Source organism: Zootoca vivipara, chromosome 3 (assembly GCF_963506605.1).
Source record: "Zootoca vivipara chromosome 3, rZooViv1.1, whole genome shotgun sequence".
NCBI lineage: Eukaryota > Metazoa > Chordata > Lepidosauria > Squamata > Lacertidae > Zootoca > Zootoca vivipara.
In genome coordinates, this window is record NC_083278.1 from 4,529,923 (window position 1) to 4,551,213 (window position 21,291).

At 42.8% G+C, this 21,291-nt stretch overlaps 3 protein-coding genes across 9 annotated transcripts in view; all 3 read right to left on the reverse strand.

Annotated features, from left to right (window-relative positions):
• The window catches only part of LOC118082609 (protein FAM228B), a 31,917-nt gene extending 23,107 nt beyond the window's left edge, over window positions 1–8,810 (reverse strand). For all 7 annotated transcript variants that reach the window (XR_004692288.2, XR_004692287.2, XM_035110355.2 and 4 more), the window contains exons 1-5: window positions 8,609–8,810; window positions 5,451–5,561; window positions 4,027–4,110; window positions 2,047–2,151; window positions 20–136 (exon numbers count right to left, since the gene is read on the reverse strand). Coding sequence is in view for 5 of the 7 variants with exons in the window: in XM_035110355.2 (XP_034966246.1) it covers window positions 20–136; window positions 2,047–2,151; window positions 4,027–4,110; window positions 5,451–5,561; window positions 8,609–8,707 (516 nt within the window). In the remaining 2 variants the exon portion in view is untranslated. The remainder of the gene's footprint in view (window positions 1–19; window positions 137–2,046; window positions 2,152–4,026; window positions 4,111–5,450; window positions 5,562–8,608) is intronic.
• A 4,044-nt stretch (window positions 8,811–12,854) lies between these two features.
• On the reverse strand, window positions 12,855–16,153 carry KCNRG (potassium channel regulator). Its single transcript, XM_035110360.2, has 2 exons — window positions 15,564–16,153; window positions 12,855–15,222 (listed from the first exon to the last, which is right to left on the reverse strand). Exons 1-2 carry the CDS (start codon window positions 16,136–16,138, stop codon window positions 14,970–14,972), a joined length of 828 nt encoding a protein of 275 aa, XP_034966251.1. The 5' UTR covers window positions 16,139–16,153; the 3' UTR covers window positions 12,855–14,969.
• Window positions 16,154–18,565: 2,412 nt separating this feature from the next.
• On the reverse strand, window positions 18,566–21,232 carry TRIM13 (tripartite motif containing 13). The gene is made up of 2 exons (XM_035110352.2): window positions 21,127–21,232; window positions 18,566–19,798 (listed from the first exon to the last, which is right to left on the reverse strand). Exon 2 carries the CDS (start codon window positions 19,790–19,792, stop codon window positions 18,566–18,568), a length of 1,227 nt encoding a protein of 408 aa, XP_034966243.1. The 5' UTR covers window positions 19,793–19,798; window positions 21,127–21,232.
• Window positions 21,233–21,291: the final 59 nt, after the last annotated feature.

Below are 21,291 nucleotides of genomic sequence, written 5' to 3' on the forward strand. Positions count from 1 at the left end.
CCGCCAAACTCAGGTGTACCTGCGCTATGGAAAAATGTTTCAGCCAGTTTTCAGAATCTTTGGTCCCTCCAGGTTGAAGACTTCTGCCAGCCTTGCTGGGTGATCTACTCAAGGGTGTAGAGACTGCTGGAAGAGACTTACAAGAAAGCAGGGTGGAGTGAGGAATCACAGTGAATACACCATATTCTATCAACCCAAGATTCAAATTTGCCTACACAAAGTATTATCCTCAGCATTCATCCAAAAGAAAATAAAAAAATTTCTTCAGTAGCACCTTAAAGACCAACTAAGTTTTTATTTTTTTTATTTTTTTGGTCCCTCCACTACCATGGAGGGACCTGGTTTGAACAGAGATATCGGATTCTTATCTCATTATACATGATAAGCGATCTTCAGCCATCTCAACCCTTGCTTTTTCATGCAAAACCATTTGCAGTCGTTTTCGGTCATCAACAGCTATCGGTCCACCACCCTTCTGAGTGATCCCCCATCCCCACCCCCTCCCCACCCCTTCTCTACATAAGTGCCTGGGGACTCCTATTTCACTGTATCTGAAGAAGTGTGCATGCACACGAAAGCTCATACCAAAATAAAAACTTAGTTGGTCTTTAAGGTGCTACTGAAGGAATTTTTTTATCCAAAAGAAAGTTGAGAAGGATGGAACACTACATCCTGAAATCTTTTGCTTTCAGTTCAGTGCAGTCAGTACTTAAATGAAATGTAATTCCTTTCCCATGTCTCTAGAAAATGGAGTGCCCCTCTCCAAATGGAAACAGGGCCACATGTAGGCCACCATAGTCTTCTTGCTCACACCAGAATCTGGCCACCATTTCAGGGCTATAATGGTCTGGCAGCCACATTCTGCAACCACTGACACACCTGCACTTAATCAACTGACCTGCTTGATTTTTCTTAAAGAAAAGACTAGCTTAAGACTAGCTTTCCCACCCACCCCCACCACCCTCTGTATATATACATAAGGGTCTGACTCTTCTGTTTCAAGTGTATCTGACGAAGTGTGCATGCACACAAAAGCTCATACCAAAATAAAAACTTAGTTGGTCTTTAAGGTGCTACTGAAGGAATTTTTTTATTTTGCTTTAGACTACTGTATGACTTACAAAGTAACCACATAAACATTGTGAATAAATAAAATCCTGTGCATTTCTCTGCTACTACAAACATTTGGAAACTAAACAGGACTCTTTTTTGACATGATGAGTAATTATATAAATTGCCTTCAATATATAACTGCCTTAGCTTAGCCACCGATGGAGCTGACAGTCCATTAACAGGAAAAGCATGCAGCTCAATAACAATGCTCAGCATTTGTACAGTACTTTGAGTCTAATTCCTTGCAATCCCTGTCACCCCCCTGTGTCCGATGGGGGCCTGAGGCTGAGAGAGAAAAGCGTGGCCAAGGCCATGTGATGCAGTCATGGCAGAGGTGACATTCAAAGCCAGGATGCAAATGCTTAGCTCAGTGCATTATTTTTATTATTTATTTCAAGTATTTATATACCACTTTTCATCTGAAAATTTCCCAAAGGAGTTCAATAGCCATTGTGTTATGCCTGCTTGTAAATATGAAGATAACCCTTCTGAGCAGGATAAGGAAAATTTCCCCAGATTCTTATTTATATTCCAGCTTTTCTCCAAGGACCTCAAAGTGGTGCACACACTTTCCCCTCCCCTCTCTGTTTTATCCTCACAGTGACCCTGTGAGGTAGGCTAGACTGAGAGACTGTGAGTGCCCCACGGTCATCTTTGGGGAAGAGTGGGGATTCAAATCCTGGTTCCCCTGGTCCATCACTCTTGCCAGTACACCACCATTGGCTCTTTTGAAATGTAAAGAATCAAGGTCTAGCTAAGGAATTTGGCTACTTATGTTGAAATCAGTTGACCTCACAATGGGAGTTTTAGATTTATTAATTTTTTAAAGAAACTTAATTAAATCAAAATGAAACGCTGTTTTAACTGTTTTGCACAGCACTGCCTATTTTGTGATAGTGGATATGGTCCCACGTTAAGCACCTAGTCACTCACTTGTTTCCGCTCCGCCCTCATCTGCTCCATTTGGGCCCTTGGACAGCGAAGTCTTATGAGCCACTCCAAGTCTGTACTTTCCTGCCTTGGCACTCCAGGATAGACCTAGGATGAAATGGTTAACTTTGCAAAAAGGGAAAAAAAAGAGCCCACTAGTCTTAACAAACAAAAATATCCAGAGGCCTTTAAAGAATATACTGGCTCCTCTCAACAGCTCCAGATCACAGCTTGTCAAGCCAGACGTCAACTTTCTAATAACTCACTCTAAAACTATATGTATCTTGTAGGCTACTGAGTGGAATGGGGAGCCTGCACTTAGTACAACAGAACTTCTCTACAATAGACAATAAGTGTTCCAAAGTTAGGTCATAGGACTGTGACATCAGTCCTGAATTCCAACTTATTCAATTCTTTGTGATGCTTTTCTTTATTCCCTAAAAGTTCTTTCTACCTGAAAGAACATGGCATAATAGCAAAGGATATGTAGAAATTAGATAAGGTGACTAAGCAGAATGTATTTGGCATAGTGTTATGGAAAGTGCTGTATCTTAGAAGTACAATGCACACATACAGTGCTTCCCAAAATTCTCGTCTTCTGCTATAGTTCTGAGAAACTAAGAAACAGGCCAATTACAGCACAAACATGCAATACATCCTTAATGATACATAAGAAACTAGTTTAACAATGTTTCTATGTAGCTATCACACTAAGATTTAAATAGCTGTACAGTAGTACCTCGGCTTACGAACAGTCCTGCTTACGAACGCTTCGGGTTACAAACTCCACAAACCCGGAAGTAGGTGTCCCAGGTTGCAAACTTTGCCCCAGGATAAGAACACAATCTGCTTCCGGGGCCGCAGGAGGCCTATGTAGGGAATGCACACCTCGGATTAAGAATGCTTTGGGTTAAGAATGGACTTCCGGAATGAATTAAGTTTGTAACCTGAAGTACCACTGTAAACGACTGCATTACCACATCTCAATTTTTATGCTTTTTTTTTTAAGATGCTCTGGGAGCTACAACCAAAAAAATGGCTAATACTGTATATGTTTTAAACATATAAATAAATAGTCCTTAAGGGAGCTGAAAGGGGGTGAAAAGAATTACAGCTTCCCATGTTTAATTTGCCTCACTTATAACACTTTCAAACAGATGTTCCAAGTTTTGTAATCAACACAAAACCCGTAAAACCTATTTGTTGAGTTGAAAGTTAAATGTATAAACAACCAACAAACCATAATTCATTTCCAAATCACCAGCTCTAAAAATACTAGCATCTGTCACCAACCTTAGCCACAACAGGTTTCTGAAAATTAATTTCAGTTTAACTTGTATCTGTTTCCCTTCACATAACATGTGATAAAGAATATATAACAAATAAGTAAATGATTATTTTTTAACAATATCCAGCTCCTTCTTATCATTTATCTTTAATTGCCAGTTTAGTTTACTTATAGAATGTGTTGGCTGCTTTTCCATCCAAAGGTGCCCAAAGACAATATTTATTGCTATTTATTGAGCAGATGAAGTTTTGTGGTACATTCTGTCTCTTTAATGTTATTGTTGCTTACTAAATTTGTATACCACCCTTCTTCCATAGATCTCAGGGCGGTACACAACATAAAACAAGATACAGAGGATTGCTTCATGGGATCAGTAGGAAACTAAGTAGCAGTGCTCTCTGAAATCCCCCTCCCAAATCAGACACAGCTTCTCCTAACAAATTTCAGGAGACAATAAAAGCCATGTATTTAAGAAGGGATAGCATTTTTGAAAATTTTAGAAGCATTGTGGAGACATATATAACACAAATCTTAAATATTGTGAAAGAAAGGAAAAGCAAACAGAAGAAGGCTCTTATGAACTGATGCACTGTTACCATCATCATATCCATCAAGAATTAAAAATCAGTATGTCTGGAATTCAGAATGCATCAGCTTTATTGCATTTATTCAAGAAAACATTTGACCTTCTGTACCTGGTAAGGTGTAATGGGCATCCATTCTGTAAGCGCTATAAAATCCTCTTCTTTATCCAAATGTGAGAATCCAGTCTTTGTAGGCTGTAATGATATTTGATGGATAAATTTGAAGTAAAAAAAGCATCTAAAGCAATGCTTGCTTGAGAGTATGTCTCATTGTCACATCTTTCTGACTTAAGAGTGAGCAGTGACAGGCTGATGTGCTTTAAGTTCCAAGAGATCTCCCAGTTTCCTCAAAACAAGTGTGTTTCTTTAAAAAGCGTGAGAGCCAATGTAATGCAAGTATCACACAAGGGTTTTTTTTTCTTTCCTCTCCTCCCTCCTGAGTCCTCCCAACCCCCTCAAACAAGGGGGCTAGATGCAGAAGAGAAACTGAAAATCATGTTGCACAAGCTGATTTCCGTTGAACAAAGGGACATACTGTATATCACCGCATGTTACCCCAAGAGTATAAACTTAGTTTCTTTCAGTCATTAAAAATATCATTTAATTGGCTTGGGGAAAATGCCAAAAAATTTCACCTTCACAGGACAACCAAGCACTGAGGAAAATAAAGTCAGTGTTGGAGTAGGAATTTTTAAAAAAATCTGAGTAGAAAAATTGTCTTCTAAATCAGATGCTTTAAAAAATCAGACTATATGCATTTTAAAAATCATACTATATGGTTGGAGATATTGTGTGTGTGTGTGCATCTGACGTGGCACAGCCCTTACTACTTTATGCTCACAAGGTAAAGGAAGCCCCAGCTGACACAGTGTCCAGGCGAATTAAGCAGATGTGCAAGAAGAGGGTAGGTAGAGCCCCTTAGGTTAATTAAGTTTATTAAAATAAACAGTGAGACAGCTCAGAATAGTAAGGGCATTATGTGCCAAGACCCAAATCTAGGGGGGAAAAACTTTTAACTCAGGAGCTAAATTCTAAGGGTAGGAAGTCTTGAGAAAAGCTCTCAGGGGAGGGGAGTTCTCACATGCCCATGTGCTGCTTGCAGGTTTCCCACAGACATGTGACTGGCCAGATCCGGCAGAATCTTATGTTCGTATGACATGGGAATTTCATGGTGTCTCCTACATTTTCATGTATCATATTAAATTTATTTTGAAATATTCAGTGTTGTTAAGATGCTATACTTTTGAACTGCATATGCAGTCAACTGGATCCAGAAGGAATTTAGAGCAAGAGGAAATGAGTTTATCCCAACTGCATGTTGAGTATATGTGGCACATGAATTTGGCTAATTTTTAAAAGCAAAATCTAAATATAGAGGCAGAATTCGATCAATTATGTAGTTCTTTACTAAATCAACCCAATGCCCAATTATCCAGGTTGCACACTGAGAACTGTTGTGTCACAAAGGTTCATACACATTGTTGTCCTCTTCTCAAGTCTTAGATACATAAACGTCAGGTTACTAAAATATTGACCTTTTTTGCTTGGGCATATCTACGATATCGATGCCGGGCTTTTGGACAGCAAACTTTTATAAGCCAGTCTTCTCCTGAGTTGTCACTATCTAAAGATGTTGCTGAATCAGTCTAGAAAAAACAACAAACACATTAAAGTGAATGATAAACAATGGAAACTTTCTGCATAGATGGCTTTCCCCAACCAACTAGAACTGCCATTTGTAGAAATGCCGGTTTGTTTAGAAGCCTACAAAGAATGTTCTTGATAAAATTCTTCTCAGATGTCAACTGCTAAAAGTAATGGGGAAATCCTCATAACTAAATAATCAGGTGTGATCCCTACCTCTTGCTGAACTGCCCATTCTAGAACAGGGATGGGGAACTTGAGGCCCTCCAAAGAGTTCCTGGGACTACATGCCTCACCACTGGCCATGCTGATGAGGCCTGCTGGGAACTGAAGGCCATGGAGATCTGGAGGACCAAAGGTTCCCCATCCATGTTTAGAACAATATCATTTATAGAGGGAGTTGGGTTGGGAACACGACTACCTCAGTGCTTACCGAACATACGTAAGCTGCAGGGATACATACACCACTTTGAGAAAATCTGCTGTCTACTTCATGGGGGTGGGGGAAGAAAAAAACCTCTTTGCGTATTCATGTTATCACTAGCAGGGTATTTATAACAATGATGATTTTGCAGCTTCTGATGTTTTGTTGTTTATTATTACATTTTTGTGCTTGTAATTATGTATTTTTTCACATGGCTTTATCTATTGAAAGGCGGCTAAGGAATAAAACGATGAATGGATGGGTGTAAAATACAGATACTTTAGATTATCTGTGCAATTATGTGCATGTTTCCTCAGAAGTCAGCCCCACTGTACTCAATAAGATCCCCCCCCCCAGGTTTAAGATTGGAGCTCGTCACCGTTTGCCCTTTGTAGTTTTAAGCACACATGTAAATATTTTGCCCAAGCTATGTGCTTTTATGGTTCTGAGACTCTTAGCCCCGAGTTTAAACTTTTATGTCAGTGGTTTCCTCAACCTGCCTTGCCTTGTAGATACAAAGGAAGGTCTTATCCCAAAGATGCTTCGTGTGGTTTAAAATCTGCAAGCGACAGAATGTGATGCTTGTACCTTTCATGAACTTCAGATACTTGCTTAGATATGCTTTTAGTAGCAATGTTTACTCGTTTTTGGAAGCCAGCAAGTTGCCCAGGAAGCCAACTACACAACTTCAGATGAAATGTGCAATGGGTAGTGCCTAATACCAGTATATCGGCATTTCTTTTAAATCAGGATTGGTTTAAACTTAAATGGGGCTTATGGTAAGTTATCTTGCCAGTGGTGTTTTAAGTATTACACATGGATTTTATTATAGTTTTTGAGTGGAAGCATAACTGTAATTCTGCTTCCAGCTGGTTATGGATGGGCAATGCTTCAGCAGTGCTAAAGAGTCCTAGTGCTCAAATGACCGAAATCTACCGGTAGTTTGTGTGTGACAGACAGCAGAGCCAGAGTCTCAGAAATTCCAGCAGAGGGCTGAAGCCTCTCTCTGATTGGCTACCCAGCCAGCCTGCCAGGTGGAGCCAGCAGAATTGTGGCATGTGGTTAGGGTTGCCAGACTTAAGAGAGGACAGGACTTCTCTGCCTTTAATTGCCCTGCTCTCTTTTGAATCTGGAAACCTTAGAGAAACCAGCAGACCCTTTGTTTGGAAATTAAACAAAGGGTCTGCTGGTTTCTCTTTAAGGTTTCCAGACTCAAAAGAGAGCAGGGCAATCAATTAAAGGCACAGAAGTGCTGTCCTCTATTGAGTCTGGCAACCCTACATGTGGTCTGTATATTTTGCATCTCTCAACTATTAAATTCTAGCATTGCTGTTAATTAGTTTATTCCTATCTGCAAAGCAACCTTTTCTGAATATGCACCTTTTCTAGTTAAGAACATTGTGTTGCTTTACATGTTACAAAAGTCCTAAAATAAGCTGTTTCCATGTAGCAAACCATACAGAGTAGTAATCTTTGAGGGGTCAGACAGGGTTCAGGCTGAGAAATAGGGCTTGGTCTGAGATGGGAGGGTGAAAGAGGAGAGCGCAAAATATGGTCTGAAGCTCAACATCAAAAAAACCAAGATCATGGCCACTGGTCCCATCACCTCCTGGCAAATAGAAGGGGAAGAAATAGAGGCAGTGAGAGATTTCACCTTCTTGGGCTCCTTGATCACTGCAGATGGTGACAGCAGTCACGAAATTAAATGACGCCTGCTTCTTGGGAGAAAAGCAATGACAAACCTAGACAGCATCTTAAAAAGCAGAGACATCACCTTGCCGACAAAGGTCCGTATAGTTAAAGCTATGGTTTTCCCAGTAGTGATGTATGGAAGTGAGAGCTGGACCATAAAGAAGGCTGATCGCTGAAGAATTGATGCTTTTGAATTATGGTACTGGAGGAGACTCTTGACTTGAGAGTCCCATGGACTGCAAGAAGATCAAACCTATCCATTCTTATGGAAATCAGCCCTGAGTGCTCACTGGAAGGACAGATCCTGAAGCTGAGGCTCCAATACTTTGGCCACCTCATGAGAGGAGAAGACTCCCTGGAAAAGACGTTGATATTGGGAAAGATGGAGGGCACAAGGAGAAGCGGACAACAGAGGACGAGATGGTTGGACAGTGTTCTCGAAGCTACGAACATGAGTTTGACCAAACTGCGGGAGGCAGTGGAAGACAGGAGTGCTTGGTGTGCTATGGTCCATGGGGTCACGAAGCGTCGGACACGACTAAACAACAACAACTGAGATGGGAGAAAGGGATGAGGGGAGTGTCCCAGACGTGGTTGGACTACAGCGCCCATCATGCACTGCGGTGGGGGGGAGGTGCAGCCCAAGGGCGGCCCAGCTGCTTAGAGCGCAGGTGCTGAACACGCCGAGGATGCAGGTTCGATCCCCGTGTGGGACAGCTGCTTCTTCCTGCCTTGCAGGGGGTCGGACTAGATGTCCCCCAGGGTCCCTTTCCAACTCCACCGTTCTAAGGTTCTGTGCCCTCTGAGGAACCGCTTCTCAAGACTGAGAAGGGCCGGTCCGCAGGGGCGGCTGCGGAGATTCGGCGGCCTTAGGAAAGCGAGGCTGAGCCGGTCAGCCCGGCCCCGGGGGTCCCTCTGGCCGTCGCCACTCACTCGGTCGGGGAGGCCCGGAGGAGGATGGTGCTCTTTGGGCGTGGATGTCATTGGCCCCCGCTTCCCTCCGGGGCTCTCGCTTCCCTCGGGGGCCTCCATGCCCGCCGGCCCGGCCCGGCCCGGCCTCGCCCAGCACAGCACAGCCCGCCGGGGTTGGACGCCTCTTCGCCGCGCGCCGAGGAAGGACGCCGCGCGCCGGCCTCGGAGCGTCCCTCCGCCGGGGAAAAAGAGTCCCTCGGGTTCTCCTTCCTGGAACTCCCTACGGAGTTCCGTGGCCCCCGCGAAAGGCTTCTCCCGGGTAGTGGTTGCCTCTTACCGGGCTGGGAACGGGGCTTCGGTTGGAAACACACGCGAGTCCCACCAGCCCCAAGAAGAAAACGGCAAGTCGCCTTGCTGTATTCATCCGCGCAAGGCGGCATCGTAGCCATGGCGATTTGGGGCGAGGAAGGAGCTCCAATCAAAAGGGAGCGCGCTGCCTGAGGAGCCAATCGCTGGCCTCTGCCATTCATCCGCTGAAGAGGCTCGTGGTTGCAGCGATTGGCTTTGGAGAGACGACGGGGCGGGCTGGTCCTGCAATCCGCTTGCATGTACTTTACTGTAATTATTTATCACTCAGCCGGGGATGGTGCGCCTGAGCATGTGCAGAGAGCCAGCCCCTCCCCAAGTGCCTCCCTGAAACAGCTGGCAGCAAGGATGTGGGGACTAGCCACTTGATAACTAGTTATAAATTATCTGGAGAAACCAGAGTTTCCATAGCAGTGGAGACGCCCAGCGGACACATACGGACATTACCCAAACATCATGGATAAACAACAGGAAACATTGATTGATCTGAGGTGACTGTTTAATTTCACAAAGTCACAGTGTTCTCTTGCAGTGTGTTGGCCGGGTATTGCACAAATAGGTAAGAGTTTGCAGAGAAAGAAGATAGTTGGGTTTTGGATTTGCATCAGCAAAACCCTGACAGAAATGAGGTTCTGGCCAATCAACCTTTTGTGGGCTATGCTTTCTCAAGCAAGCAATTAAAAAAAAAACATGTGTTCCAATTATTGCTTCCAAAACTAATGAAGAACTAGATAAAGAAGTTTCATCTTGGGGAGCTTTGAAGACCTATGCTATACCAGCCCATCCAGTCAACCAGTGTTGTTACCTTGCTGGCCTTGTCGCCTAACCTGTGCAACAGCAAGCAGGCCATCCGAATACTGGTGGTGAATTGGTGACCATGAATAAAAACTATCCTTCACAAACTTTTGGCTGCCCCCTCTTTTCCTCTTGCTCATATCCTTCATTTACGTTGCTGTTTCTCAGGCCTATCTTCCTTTAGAATGACCCTTCCTGAGCTCCCTGCCTATTTGCTTCCTTATCTCACCCTTCTTCCTTGACTTTCCCGTTCCTGCCCGCAATGCTACTTCTTTCTTTGGGTTTGTTATAAGCAAAGTGGCCTTTCATGGTTCTATCATCAAGAAGCCAACTTGCCTATGATGCCTGATTTGATTTACAGTAATTGATTTATTATATTTCTTTGCCGCTTTCCATTCACATGAACCGCAAAGCGGCTTATAAACAAAAAATAAAAATAGCAGAATAGAACATAACAAATATAACATAAATCACATAGAATAATTAACAAATCATTAGTATAATGATTACAAATCACCAGTAAACCAAATACAATCTATATAGCACAAAACAAAACAACAACAAAGCTAATCAGCACATTTACAACAAAAGTTATTAAAGCTTTCTGCACCCAGGGATAGAAAGATGCAGAAAGCTTTAATGGCTTGGAAAAATAGCCAAGGGGACTGGGTTGTCAGCTGAGGAGCCTCTCAGGAAAGAAGAAGGAACACCAGATAGCTATGCTGAACTAAAGTAAACCCACAGAAAACAAACACTCCCGCAGCCTTGGAATTAGTAAGAAGGGCAGCACTATGAAAAGAAGAAAATGAAAAATATTTTGATAAAATGAACGCACAGAATAAAACTCATGTGTTGTAAGAGGAAGGGGTATGTTGCTGTTGACCATGGAGAGGAGTGCTGAAAGAAAGTCAATTTTGTGAATCTGCAGCCCTTTTCCACCTGCTGCACCCTGGAAAGCTTTCAAAGCCACCTTGAGACAGGAAATGAGTTGCAATCCAGACACTTAATGGCCAATTCTGGATCAAACTTAAGGCCATGTTCATATGTCAGGTTTTCATGCTGCTTGGTAAATTTGGTGAGGGGTGTTATTTTGGGGGGTGGGACACAGTTGACTGACAGTTCCTTCTCATACTAACATTCCTCCCATTGCTTCAGACTGAATGATTGTGTTTATACAACCAAATACTATTTTTAAAAATGGAGTGTGGCAGACAAGAGAGTTTGTGAAGCTGCATAGGATATAAACATCTGAATTACAGTAGGATGTGGTAGCAATGCAGTTTTTGTAAAGCAGTGAGATGTTCAACAAGTGTGCAGATTCCAAGGGGGTGAAAGACCACATAGGAAGGCTCCAACTAGATCAAAACCATGGGCAAAGAGTTGATGTATTGCTGCACTTTGCCATTTGAAACAATAATTCTACCATGGAATCTGAACGGTTGACCATTAATAATATCAACCAGGATCCTATTTCTAAGAGCTTCCTGCAAAATCTCATCTTGGGATCTCAATGGGATCACATTATTAAAAAAAAATGCTTTGAAAGAATTATTGGTATTACTTCATCTCATGAACATTACATGTGTATCAAACAAAATTATTGGGGGGGGGGGGCTTACACGTGAAATGTGTCTGGAAACATTTACAGTCTTCTTCCATTATTTATACTTTACACCAAACACTTTTCAAGAGCATTTGTTGCACACATTTCATTTTTGGTGGTTTTAGTTTTGACATATCTCAGTCCTGGGCTGAGCTTTAAAGGTTTTTGCGTAGGCCAAAATTATCTCTCTCTCTCTTTACATTTCATACCCTCATAATGGGATGAGATGAAAAATTGAAATTTGGACGGCATGAGGTAACAAAGTTGGATCACTTGATATGGAATGACCCAGATAGCAGAACTTGCAAACATAGATTTGACACAAAGATTGCAATGTAGCCACAGGTAGATGAGATGCAGGCTATGATCTGAATTGTGATGATATATGTAGAATGCTGATAAAACAGCAGACTAATTATTCATCTGTTGAATTTTAAAACTTTTCCCTTTAGCTGAACTCTGGAAAGTGTAGTCTGCTGACACTCTGGAATTGCTTAGTGGAATGCTGATCAAGGGGAAAACCCATTCCAATGGGCAACAAAACAATGGAGAAAACCACACACATTTTAACCTAGCCAATGTTTTTCTGCTGACATAAACATTGTGGCCAAATTAACCTGTGGAGGAAGATTTGTAGGGCCACAGATTTACAACTCCTTCATTCCCAGATAGGAAAGTACTTGGACAGGTGATACCTCTCTCCCAATAGCACCTGAGATTCTGGGAAGGATTCGGCTGAGGGATTCCTGGGGAACAAATGGTGGTGGGCTGGCTCCTAGGATCGAAAAGAGGCAGGTGAAAGATCTAGCACTAGTGTGGGTTGCCAACCACAACATAGCCTGGGAGTAGCAGATATTGCAGAATGGCTGAAGTGATGCAGGTTGGAAGAAAGACCACTGACCAGGGCTGGCCCACCCATCAGGCCGCTGCTTCAGGCAGCAGGATCCACAGGGTCAGAAGGTCCCAATGCAGCCCTTCATTCACCCCTTGTGCCTAAAGTAGGTCGTCACTCTCTTCTTCCTCCCTGATGGGGAGAGGGGCACCATTTTGTGGTTCACCTCAGGCACCAATATGTCTTGGGCTGGCCCTACCACTGGGAGCTCCATGAAAGAGCTGGCTGTCGCTTCCTCCCTTAATGTCATGCTTAAATAATAGAATTGTAGAGTTGAAGGTACCATGAGAGAAATCTAGTTCAACTCCCCTACAATGCAGGAATCTTTTGCCCAACATGGGACTTGAACCCACGACCCTGAGATTAAGTGTTTCATGCTTTGCCCACTGAATTATCCTCCCATTCCAGCATTTGCTTCCGGCCTCAGTATCTTTTTGTGTCGTATGACAGAGAGGTAGACTCCAATAAAGACAGGATACATTTTGAAAAAGTGAAAAATTATCCTGCAATGGAAAAGTTAAAAACTGTTTTGAGTCCCCCTTTAAAACAAAAATACCGAAACTTTATTTATTTTATTTATTTATTTATTAGATTTATATACCGCCCTTCATCATAAGATCTCAGGGCAGTTCATAGAATAAAAAACAGGATAAAAACAAGTAAATAATTAAAAACAAAACAGCAAAACAATAACCCCCCTTCCCACAGACACATTTAAAAGACTGTAGAATATTAATCAGCCAAAGGCCTGGTTGAAGAGGAAAGTTTTTGCCTGGCGCCTAAAATATATAATGAAGGCATCAGGCAAACCTCCCTAGTGAGAGCATTCTACAAACAGGGAGCCACTACAGAGAAGGCCCCGTTCTCATGTTGCCACCCTTTGGGCTGCACATGGAGAACGGCCTCAGATGATGAACATGGAGTCCAGGACGGTTTATATGAAGAGAGGTGGTCCTTCAAGTATTGCGGTCCTGAGCCATTGAAGGCTTTATAGATCAAAAGCTGAGGAGGTCTTTGTCTCCTACCCAATGTGTGTTTGATTTGGTCACCAAACTTTGTTTTAAAAGTACAGTTTACACCCCTCTCCATAATACTGGGAGACAGCGGTCTTTTGTCTCCCAGAAGCCCTGCATTATTGCATCCTTCTAGCTCAAGAGCTTTTGGTGTTTCCTTTCAGTCATAAGGATGCTTAGGAAAAATATTTCTACTACAGTACACTTATGAAGAAGTTGTGCTCCCCCCCCCCCGTACTTTACAAACACGTTGTATCATACCTATACGAGTCCTTCACACTTTAATCTGTTTCTTTCTTCCTTGTAGCATCATCCTGTTATCTCTCCTACACAGAAGGGCGGCCTTGGTTTGGGACAAAACACAAATGGGCAGCCTGGAGTTGACAGTGCCAACACTTAGGTCCTTCTTCCTTTCCTGTTGGAAAGGACAAAATGGGCTACCTACGTCTGCCTGCATACTGGTAGGAGCCATCTCCTAGGGCTGAGGTTCCTTCTTCCTCCACCCCAATAAAATATTTGAGGGGGGATTGCCATTCAAATGGTGTGTGTGCACCATGTCATGTGATTATGTGGGGTGGGGCAGGGCTTACCTCCCCCAACCCCAATATTTTATTCAAGTTGGCTCCCCTGCCTGCCTGCCTAATCCTGCACTAAGGCAAGGTATATATCCAGTGTCCCAGGTGGGAATGGGTGATAGACTGATAGGTGTGGAAATTCGTTGATGACTGTTAACGACGGCAATTGGTCCTACAGGAAAAAGCAAGGGGTGAGATGGCTTTATAATGAGATAATAATAACAACAGAATGAGATAATAATAATAACAGAAGTTGCTGAACTGCAACTCATTACCAAACTTAAAACCATGGAAAGACCTGGTCTGAATAAAGACATTGGATTCTTATCTCATTATACATGATAAAGCTTTCTTTAGCCATCTCACCCCTTGATTTTCCCTGTAAGACCAATTGCAGTCATTAACAGTCATCAACGAGTTTCCACACCTATCAGTCTATCACCCATTCCCACCACCCTTCTGAGTAATACCCCCACACACCCTCTTTATACATAAGGGTCTGGAGACTTCTGTTTCAGTGTATCTGAAGAAGTGTGCATGCACACAAAAGCTCATACCAATGACAAACTTACTTGGTATCGAAGCTGCTACTGGAAGGATTTTTTTTTTTTTGTTTCAACTACGCCAGACCAACATGGCTGCCTACCTGTATTTAGGACAACATGCAGGCTTAGGGGGTGTGGGGATCTCCATTCAGAAATCAAAGATTACAGATTTCAGTTCCTTTCCTAACCAGAAAATTCACATGAAGTATAATCCTGATTACTGTAATGCTGTGATACAAGATGGTTGCTAAATATGGAAAGTGCAAATGAAATGTCTTGGTGCACTTATTTCAGGTCAACCATTCAGACCATGATGCCCTTGTTCTCTCACTGGATTTTCCTTGCAATAGTAGCATGTGGTAAAAGCAAATAAATATAGTAGATAGAAAACTATTTTTTCATTGGATGTGAAAAACTTGGGTTATTGTAAGTTAATGAAGTAATTTAGACAAACTTCCATATTTACCATTCAAATATCCAGTATCAGAAATCCAACAAATATGGCATATTGACAGCAAAAATATGTGTCCTGCTATTGTACTCATTCTTAGCCTTGTTAATTTCACACTCGGCTTAAAAAAAATCTTCATTATTCATTTCTGTTTATGCACTTGGATTGGCTGTGTTTGTGATATAGTGGTGCCTTGTTGTGTTTGGCACATACTAATGGAAAAGGTGTCTGGCTGCCTTTTTCTTTCAAAACTATAACATTCAATTTTTTCTTCAGCGGAGACGGTCCTAGTGCTTATTAAACGAAATCCTTCTTTGAGTAATAAGTCAACCAGCAGGCCAAGCACATTTGTTCCATTAATCAATTTCCTCTGATCAGGTTTTATAGAAACATATCTGGAAAAAATCATGAATAAATGTTAGTGCCAACATGTACCCAGATAGTATACACCTACACTTGGTATTTTGCCTACCAGTGCAATAAAAATGATCAGTAGCAGTCTTGCCTTAGTTATTGCACATGCCTAAATATAAACTAGAAATGGATTAAAGCAGACAGCTGAGGTGTAAGGTATATAATGAATGTATATAATGAATGTAGTAGAATTAGGAAGAACCTATTTGTATGAAGCAGGGTTTAAAAGAGAAAGTCTGAAAAAGGTATGAACATTTGTCAGAGTTGCATGAGAGTACATATGCTATTTGTATTGTGTTAGCTTTGGAATCTAGAAAAATACCTTGCTATAAACTGATCACTGTAGTCAGTGCCACACTGGAAAATGACATCATGATGGGAAGGCCTCTCCAAAGAAAGGGGAATCAGCGACTTCTGTGAAGGGTCATTATGGCTTTTCCAAGTTGTTCCAACAAGCTTTTCTGAAAATACAGTGATTCGTCCAGCCAGTTCACCAACAGTGATGCTACAAGAGCCAAACACCCGGAAAAAAGCTTGACTTTCTTGGAGCAAGAATCGTATTTCCAAGATCTCTAGCTTTGGTTTCAACAAACTTTCTCGACTCAGAAGGTCAGCCAGAGAGGAAATTTCATAGAAATCAGCCTCTCTCTGCAGCCTCTGGTAGTCTGAGAAGTCACTGGGCAGAGAAAGCTGCCGTGTTCTTAAGAAGTCCAGAATATAGCTGAACAGAACTCCATCACGGTCTATAAAGAACTGGCCATTCACCAACCTACATTCTAAGTCATTGCCACCCAACATCCTTGCCAATCTAGATTCAGGGAATTGCTGTAGCGTAGAACGCCATGTTGTGAATTTCACTCCTCCCACATTCAAAATGCTCACATCTTGATTGTTCATTTTTCTCTTCTCCACAGGAAAACAGTGTCTTCTGGCAGAGTGTCTCCAAACTACATATGTAGAGGCAAAGAGCAAATCCTGTCCTGTGTTATGGGAGAGAAAGGCTGAGCAGACAGGATTCCCCAGCAACAACGTTGAAGTGTATAGTTTTGTTTACAAGGCTGGGCTGGTTGCTTGGGAACCAAAATACTGCAACTGAAATAAAGCATCATTATAAAAAAAAACATGTTGAAAGCCAACCAGTGAGATCCTGACTGGCCAGAACGGCATCCAGTTTAGGACAGATCATGACCTACTTCCTTCACCCACCACAACAACCTACCCAAATAAGCTGCCTATTTGTGAGGCAGATATTCACAAATGCTACTATAGCTCAGATTTATAATCAAGGAGATACATAGGTCTGTCCTGGAAGCAAACAAATTTTTAAATTCCTATCTTGGGCTACAATTCTAACCCCTTACGTGGGAGTAAAGACTTACTTCTAAGTAGACATGGTGGATATTTCACTTTACAGCCTTTGGGGACAGCAGCTGATCTTAGGAACAAGTTCAACATTTTTGTTAGATAAGCAGCAATTTGGTATTGGAGTTCTCAAAGAACTCTCAGGTCACTCTAAAGGATACTAATATGCCAAACCCTGGGTATGTGTGGGGTCAGGGGATGGGTAGTACCTCTGGTGGGGGACATGTCATGTTCATTTGGGGGCAGTTTGTCCACCTCTGGGCCCCACCCTGTACTTCGCTCTTACCCGCAGCTCCTAGCTGTCAGCATGAGAGTGGCCACAACTCAGGAAATGCCTTCGACTTGCCAGTTAATCCAGGTAGGGGTAGCCAATGGGTCTCAAAATCCTTTGTGGGTTAGGGGCTTCCTTTGCATGTGAAGACTGCCTCCAGTAGATTAAGCAGACAGGAATAATAGTGGGTCCAACAGTCAAGGAGGTGGTTTCTGCACATGCAAGTGAGGGGCAGATGGGGGTCGTCAGTCTGGGAAGGGAGCCCATGTACTCATCTAGGAGGACAACTCTCTGATCCTAACCATCTGCTGACTTGTAGGATATCTTTGGGAGAAGAATAAGTTAATGTGGAGAGGACTAAGATGGCTTCTTGTATGCCTCCTTCCACAGTTCCTGCAGCCAGGCTGATGCCAAACATAGTGCTCTGCTTTCCTTTGGACCCCATCAGTGAGGCCGGTGGGTGGGTTTGTCTGGACAGCGCTGGACCTCCAGACCCCCTTCCCCGCTATGCTGGCAATCAGCCCAACACCATCAAGTGACAATAATGGGTCTGACTCAGAAACAAATGGATCCCAAGCTGGCTGAGTGTCTCCCAGAATGCCCCATTTTGGAGCTTCCCATCAGCGGTATTTTCACTGTACTTTTAAACTAAGGATTTCTGTACTTTATAGGACAGAGCTGTTTTGAAGAGGGCAGAGGAAGACTTTCCCTCCATCGAAACCTCTGGAACAGTGTTTGGACAGCAGGCTAAGATGGCCTGATCAGCACCAGCAGCCTTTTTTCTTCCTCCACCTTTTAACATCCATCCTGAAGTTTTCTCAGGAATTCAAAAGATTGCACACCACTTTGTAACAATTTGGTTGGCCTAATTTATTTCCCTAATATGAATTTAGATCATATATTTTGGGTGGCATTCACCTAAACAGACCTGTCAGCAGAATCCCTGCATAAGGACTTCCACAACAGGGCTTACCCCCTCTTCTGCCCCTGGTACTCCCTGGAATTGGCTTGGCAGCATGAGGGAACCCCCAGAACAGCACGTGCAGGGGAAGGGGTTATCACTCTGCCTGGCAAGTTGGGAGTATTTGCACGGAATGAACAACTGGAAAAGTGTGAAGTTGAATTCCACCCTTTTGGATCAACACAGCTACCTTTAAAGCCAGCGAGACTTACTTCCAAGACGGGTACCGTATATTTAGGATCAGAGTCTAACTAGAAACTATTTTTTAGAAGTTAATAGTATGTATTTGTTCTTTCACATGTACAGCCAAATCAGAAATTGTTTTGCAATGTGCCATACTTCTGAAGTTTGGTACACCAGTGGTTATTACTTATATACTTGACCTCACAACCTATTACTTACACATTTTCTCCCCCCCCCCCAAATGTGTCCTTAACATTGAAAATCACTCAACAACAATGCACATATTTCATGAATTCTTTTACATAATCTGCAATGCCTGTTGATTCATACTGTACACAGAACTGATGCCTTTCACCTTGGGAAAAACAAGATAAATTGGCACTTTTTACCTAAGTAGGTAGCTCCTTTCAAATTCAATGTGCAAAATATTTTGAAGTATCAGTGGTTGCACCATAGAAAAATGACATCATGATTGCTTAATCACTTTTTTAAAAACTTCCAAAGTAATCACTTCGAACATACTTTTCTTATTATACAAGGGTAGAAGTTACAAAATTTTGTATTTGCACATAAATTGGGCAATATTATCCAACATCACAAGGGTGTAATTTACACATGTTTCACTTAGAGTGGCGGCACCATCAGTCATCTTCTCCCAGTAGATGATAGCATGATCTGCCATCTCTGCTGTGTCTGCCAGATAACTTGTGCCAAATGCAGATATAAGTATTTTCCAGTGCTGGAGAGTGTTAGATAGAAAGTCCATAAAAGACATCTGTGTGGCAGCAAGTATAAGGAAGGAAAGCAAAACCATCACAATAAACTTATGTAAGGACAATGGAGAAAATGCCCAGTTAAAAGTACTTTTCTCCTGAGGTAAAGAAAGTTTGTCCACATCTGCAAGCTTAAATTGTTCCCACTGGCTTGTATCAAATCCTTTCATTGTGGAACTGATGTTGACAGTAAGACAAGGCAATTTGGTTTCCTTGATCACTTTGATTTTCTCTCGGAATTCTTGCATCTGTTGCAAAAAAACAATGGGTTCAGACACCTCTTTAAAGGCTTCGGCAATATTAAAAGCGGTTCGTTGTTCTCGTATAATAGTGTTCAGTTTATTAATTTCTGGATCGTATGCCTGCATGACTGCAAGCTTCATTGTCTCAAAATCTGAAAGTATCTCATTCTTTTTTTGTTCCAATGTATACTGCAATTTCTCAAAAAAATCTTTTACTCTGTCATAGTCCTTTGTCAGCATCTGGAGGGCTTTGCGCTTGCTGGCTTCCAGGGTGTCTAGCCGAGAAAGTGCATCCCCACAACGCCATGATTCAAAACCCTGGAACAATGTTTCAAAAGCAAGTTTTTCCTGAAAATAAGCATCTTCAATAGAACAAAACACATGTTTTATATGATCTCCTCGAGTTGCACAGATACCACATATCAACTGTGTGTCTGTTTGGCAGAAAATGTTGAGAGGCTGACCGCTGTGTACTTTGCACACAGGCATCTTTGAGGTGACCTTAATCTTGTTATATTTCTCTACGATACCTTTGAGGGAATAGTTGACTTGCAGGCTGTTAACCCCTGTCACAGTGGTTTCCTTCCGACATGTTGGGCATTTGAAGAGAGACTGTCTCCAAATTACAGTCCGAGCATTTCCCTCCAAAATCCCTTCCAAACATTTCTTACAGAAGTTATGTGAGCAGGGTAGGGCTCGGGGATCCTCAAACAAACTACAACAAATGGGACATGTAAGATCTTCTTCAAGGAGCTCCATTGCGGTCTGTAATAAAAGGAGAGAATTCAGAGAATTATATGATGATCACAATCTAAGAAAGTCCAGTATCTTGTCTGCCATCCTACAGGTGTATAACTTCAGCCAAAGCAGTGAATGTTTAAACACTTTATTTTACAAGAGATGTGGATAACAGAGCAGCTAGAGGCGAGGAAGAGTGTTTTTAGAAGAGTGATAAGATTTGGCCTGGCTATTTTCTCGCTGGAAAAGCTGTAAATCTGTCTTCGGAGGAGCTATGGAGTAGAAATTTGGACATGATGTGTAATTTGTGTGCTTTGTTGGATTCAGATGACCAGCGATCAGAGGGAGACTAAAGACACAATTCCACGCAGCAACAGAAAACATTTTGGTAAAACCTGGCTGGCAACACAACTCAGAGGCTTGAAGAAGATTGAAGGATGTCAACAAAGACTGTTAGCAAAGGACTGCATTATTTTGGGACAATATGTGAAGGTTTATATCAGAGGCTGAATAACAAGGGAGAAATTATTAAAAGCAAATGGCAGTAGTGATTAGCAGGTAGCTCTAGAATCTGAGGCATGGGGACTCGGAAAAATTCAATATAATTAGGCATAATTGGAATGTTTCTTTTAATTAGAATTGTATAATTAATTTGGATAAAGTGTAATTGGGAATAATTTCAATGTGATTTGATGTTTAATTGGAAAATTTAATAAAAAATATTTTTAAAAAGAGAGATGTGGATAACAAATTCTACACCTGTAAAAATTCTACATTTGCTTTTCACCTTCCTTTCTCAGAGCTAGGTAGGGCACAACAGGGATGGGGAGGGGCCTGGTTCATCCCCCCCTGATTGTGCGCCAGGGGCAACGGGCCCAACGGCAGCCTCCCCCTATTATATGCTGTTGATTCGAGCCCCCCACATTGGGCAAAAGATTCGCGCACTGCAGTGGGCTGGAGTAGATGACCCATGAGATTCCCCCCCCCCTTCCAGCTTAACACTTCGGCGATTCACTTTCGGCGCTAGGCGAAAATGTTCCCATATAACCTGTAGCCTTTCCGAAGCGGGTGGGGGCGTTTTTAACGCCTTTCTCTGGGGGATTTATTCTCTTCGTCGCTCTGGGCCACATAAGGAGACCCGCCCATTCAAGGAATAAAAGGAAAGTAATGTCGCCGCCCCCCCCCCCGAATGACCAGACCGGCCCTCGCGCGAGGGGCTCCTGCGGGAAGGAAAGGGAGCCGAAGGCCGCGCCGCCTCCTTACGCCCCGTCTGCCTCCTTACGCCCTCCCTCCTCCGGGCGCCGCCTCCCTCGCGTAGCCCCGCCACTTCTCCTTCCCGCTCGAGTCCAGCTCACCAGCCCGTAGCTCAGGAGGCCGCGCCGCTGAGCCGCCTCGGTCGCCCCGGGAAGCGAGTAGGCCCGTCTCTAGGCGCCTCGCCCGGCCCCGGCCTGCGCTGCTGCGCCTGCGCACAAGTGCTCCCTCCCTCTCTTCCCGCCTCAGAGATGCTTGACGTCGCGCGC